The following is a 5,000-nucleotide window of genomic DNA, read 5'->3' on the forward strand; positions in this document are numbered from 1 at the left end:
AGGAAAAGCACACATGATGCAACACTAGCCTGCAATAAGCACAGCAGCTTCGGTCAAGGAGAGGTGGCAGGATGATTCGGGGCAAAATAATCACGCGAGCCTCGTGTTTATGATCTGCTGTCTGTGTCTGTCTCGCTTTTCTTTGTTATGAAAAGAGCATCGCGGACCATGCGGAGGGAGGGAGGGAGGGAGGATGGGGGGAAAGGAGGGAGGATGGGAGAGAGGGAGGGAGGGAGGGAGGATGGGGGGGAAGGAGGGAGGGAGGGGAGGAGAGGGAGGGAGAGAGTGAGAGAAAGAGAAAGAGAGAGAAAGATAGATAGATAGAGAGAGAAAGATAGATAGATAGATAGATAGAGAGAGAGGGAGAGAAAGGGAAAGGGAGAGGGAAAGGGAGAGGGAGAGGGAAAGTGATAGAGAGGAAAAGGAGAGAGGGAGAGGGAGAGAGACAGACAGAGGGAGAGAGAAAGAGAGAGAATGAATTAAAGAAAGAAAGAAAGACAGAGAGAGAAAAAAAAGAATGAAAGAAAGAAAAGGAGAGAAGGAAGATTTTTTTATATTTCTATAATCTCTCTCTCTCTCTCCAAATCCTACAAAGGAATAACCATCTTTTACTTTTTCATACAATTACGACATGAACCACGCACCGTATCGCCAAATAAGGTGGACATTCAGGATCTATGCCTCGTAGTCGTAGATACTGTCTGCCGAGCCATGAAACCTTATCCTATCTCGCAAAATTTACGTTTACACGAAAAGGCCGCACCTCCTAAAATGGCGACCTTATACACAAGAATCGTGGTTGATCTTTAATCAACGTCTCTTGCACCTCCGGACAGAAGCTGGTATCGAAAAGCGGGAGGTGATAAGTTGCAAAGGAAGTTTGTGCAACCACCGCGCGTGTGGGAAGGGCTGTGCAAATTTCCCTTTTGAAAAGCCATTGTTAATCTATCCTATCCCTTCACCGAGTCTCTCCCGTCGTAGTGTGGATTCGGGCCGATAGATGGCGTCTGGCTTACGTTTTCTATGCTTTGCTTCTGGCTTTTCCCTCCTGCAAACGTTTATATATCAGACAACATATGATATATAAAAGATAAATAAATAAATAAACGAAATAAACGAAGGGGGACAAAATATATCAAAGAAAAGAATGTAAGAATAAAATAAAGATCGAGATAAATATAAGAGTTATCCCATGTTCCTCTCTATCTTTCTCTCATAATGTGCCTCGCAAACTCAAAGGAAAATATTCCCTTCTCTCCACATGAAGTATTTGCCTTTATGACGGTGCAGATGCTACACCCTTTATCTTCGAGCCTAACTTTCAACTTTTTTTTTACATCCTCGTAAGACAAAGACAAAGAAGAGAGGATTAATGGATAGGGGAAGTGTTAGTTAGATAGATAGGGACAGCGATAGATAGATAAAAATTGAGACAGGTAAGTAAATAGACAGACAGACAGATAAAGAGAGTGACAGGTATGTAAACAGACAGACAATAACACTTTATCCCACGAAGACAAATTCAATACAAAACAAACAAACAAACAATACAGCAGACAATGAAAAGAGGTCGTAAAAACATCAATAATAAAAAAATAAATGAACTAACAACACACACACACAAAAAACACAACAAACACATTTCACGCATATCATCATTCATCACACAAGGTTTATCATTAACAACATTACCTTCACTAATAAGGCAAACTCGACTTGTCAGAACCCTAACGCACGGTTCACTTTCCCCTCCGCCCACTTTGTTATCATTGCGTAGGTGATGGCTCTTGGGCTATTTCACGTTTGTCTGTCTGTTTGTTTGGCTCTTGCTTTGGATGTCTGTTTGTCTCTGTTTGTCTCTGGCTGTTTGTTTGTGTGTTAATTCCCTTTTCTCTTTCTCTTTCTATGGTTTGGCTTTTTTTTCTATTTTTTTGTTCTCTTTTTCTTTTTCTGTCTGTCACGTCTTCTTCTTCTCTAGCTCCTCTCTCTCTCTCTCTCTCTCTCTCGTTCTGTCTGTCTTTTGCTATCTTATTTTTCTCTCTCTCTCCCTCCTCCCCGCAATCACTCTTCACAACCGCCTCTCACATGCCACGTTGCATAACATTGCAAATGACTCTTTTCATCCGCAAACCCTCTTATCTAATTTCACTTTTTTTCTAAATAAAATCGAAAAAATTAAAATGTTTGAACCTATAATCACGCCCGGGAAAGGTGTTTAGTAGCGTCTACGTGACTTATAAGTGAAAAAAACAACAACAATGACACGAGTTTCATTTCATCCCATTTTTTTTTGTGTGTGTTTATAACTCTCCAACCAATGTTTTTTTTTTTTCTTTTAAGAAATTATATTGATGCTTTATAATCTGCATGCATCCCTCTTGCAGATAGAAAGCAAAATTGCACAATTAAGTATGAAGGAATGAATAAAAAAAATATATATATGTATATTCTCGAACCATAAGTTGTATGATTAAATTAAATGAAGGCATTTTTGCTTGCAGCTGCAGCATACTCATAAATTTTATAGATAATTGTCAGTCTGACAGACGAGTAAGGGGTGGTTAGAGAGGGAGGGAGAAGGAGGGCGGGAGGGAAGGAAGGAGGAAGAGAAGGAGAGAAGGAGGGAGGGAGGGAAGGAAGGAGGAAGAGAAGGAGGGAGGGAGGGAGGGAGGAAAGGAAGGAGAGAGGAAGGGAAGGAGGGAAAGACAAACAGACAGACAGAGAAAGATAGATAAATAGAGAGAGAGAGAGAGAGAGAGAAAGAGAGAGATAGAATGATAGAAAGAGAGAGAGAGAGAGAGAGAGAGAGAGAGAGAGAGAGAGAGAGAGAGAAAGAGAGAGAGAGAGAAACAGAGGAAGGGAGAGAGAGTGAAACAGAGGAAGAGAGAGAGAAAAAAACAGAGAAAGAGAGAGAGAGAGGAAGAAAGAGTGAGCGATAAGAAAGAGAGAGAAAGGGAACCACGGGACAAGGGCGGAAAAGACGTGAAGGAAAGCAGTTAAATCCGGTTCAGCAAAGTCAGCACACTCAGGTGATTGCTTAGTTCAGGGCAGTGCAGCTTCAAGTGATAACGGGTCACGTACTCACTATATCCAAAACTTGTAGATATATGTCTAACGTATTAAATATATATTCCTGTGTAACCGATTATCTTAACCAAGAAACGAAAATTCTGATATGACGGGAACAAAGTAAAAAAAAAGAAGAAAAAAAAAGAAAGAAAGATAAAATATATATATTATATAATCTGTAGATTGTAAATCATAATATGAATTATAATATACTGGGAATTATGAAAAAAAGAAAGTTGAACTAGCCTTCCTTAAAGAGAATATATATATATATATATATATATATATATATATGTATATATATACATATATATATAAATATATATATATACATATATATATATATATATATATATATATATATATATATATATATATATATATATATATATATATATACATACATAATATCTAAAGATATAAAGAGTGAACGGAAAATGAACAAGATAGGAAGAAGTAGTTAAATAAGAATAAAAGCACACACTTATCCGGCACCTTCACCCTCAGGGAAGATGCACATCGCCAACGTAAGAGATCTGCGCAACCCTCGTTACACTTATGAACTTGTCACGGGTCAAAGAGGGAAAGAGAAAGAGAAGGAGAGGGAGAGGGATAGGGAGAGGAGAGGGAGTGGGGGAGGGAAGGAGGGAGGGAGAGAGAGAGAGAGAGGAAGTGGGGGAGGGAGGGAGGGAGGGAAGGAGAGAGAGAGAGAGAGAGAGAGAGAGAGAGAGAGAGAGAGAGAGAGAGAGAGAGAGAGGGAGGGAGGAGAGAGAGAGAGAGAGAGAGAGAGAGAGAGAGAGAGAGAGAGAGAGAAAGAGAGAGAGAGAGGGGAAGAGGGAGGGATGGGACGAGAAAGAGAGAGAAAAGAAAGAGAGAGAAGAGAAAGAAAGAAAGAAAAAAAAAGAGAATGAAAAGAAAGAAAGAGACAAAGAAAAAAAAGAAGAAATAAAGCGAGATAAAGAAATAGAAAAAAGAAAAGGTGTGAAAGAGGAAGAAAGGAGGAGGAGAGGGAGAAAGGCAAAATAATCCTTTTGACACGAACGCATGTAAGGAATCGTATTAAGGTTCTCATCAACCCATGAATGGCTTTCAGAATTCTCAAAGGCACAAAGGAAGCTCAACCTCGTAAATCTCCCGTTTCGAAGATCTCATTTCTGAAAGTTTCTTAAAGTTGCGTCGGAAAGTTCCTTATCTTAAATTCACCTTCTTAAACTTCCGTGCTTTAAAGTTGCGTCTTAAAGTTCCTTATCATAAAGTTGTGTTTGAAAGTTCCGTGCCTTAGAGTTGCGTCTGAAGATTCCTTGACTTTTAAGTTACGTCTAAAAGTTCCTTATCTAAAGTTCCCTTACCTAGTTACGACTAAAATGAAAGATCAATATCATAAATTTACGTCCGAAAGTTCCTTATCATAAATTTACGTCAAAAAGATCCTTATCATAAATTCACGTCTGAAAGTTCCTCACCTCAAAATTCCGTCTAAAAGTTCCTTATCATAAATTCACGTCTGAAAGTTCCTCACCTCAAAATTCCGTCTAAAAGTTCCTTATCATAAATTCACGTCTGAAAGTTCCTCACCTCAAAACTCCATCTAAAAGTTCCTCACCTCAAAATTCCGTCTAAAAGTTCCTTATCATAAATTCACGTCTGAAAGTTCCTTACCTTAAAGTTCCGTCCGGGGTCGTTCAGAACCAGCTGTTCGGCGATGTCGTCACAGCCGATGTCATCCTCGCCGTCGTCCACGATCTGGGGAAGAGGAAGGAGGAGGAGGAGGAGGAAGAGGAGGAGGAGGAGGAGGAGGAGAGAGAAGGAGGGGGAGGAGGAGGAGGAGGAGGAGGAGGAGGTGAGGAGGAGGGGGAGGGGAGAGGAGGAAGAGGAGGAGGAGGACGGGGAGGAGAGGAAGGGGAGTAGAGGAGGAGGTAGTCAGATCTAAA

At 40.3% G+C, this 5,000-nt stretch overlaps 1 protein-coding gene across 2 annotated transcripts in view; it reads right to left on the minus strand.

The window, feature by feature from the left end:
- Positions 1-5,000, minus strand: part of LOC122254902 (alkaline phosphatase) — an 84,763-nt gene that overhangs the window by 23,404 nt on the left and 56,359 nt on the right. For both annotated transcript variants that reach the window (XM_086534198.1, XM_086534197.1), the window contains exon 8: positions 4,729-4,812. In XM_086534198.1, coding sequence (XP_086390324.1) covers positions 4,729-4,812 — 84 coding nt within the window. The remainder of the gene's footprint in view (positions 1-4,728; positions 4,813-5,000) is intronic.

The sequence above is a fragment of the Penaeus japonicus genome, unplaced genomic scaffold (genome assembly GCF_977035675.1).
Source record: "Penaeus japonicus unplaced genomic scaffold, GWHDUDI00000001_assembly GWHDUDI00000040, whole genome shotgun sequence".
Lineage (NCBI taxonomy): Eukaryota > Metazoa > Arthropoda > Malacostraca > Decapoda > Penaeidae > Penaeus > Penaeus japonicus.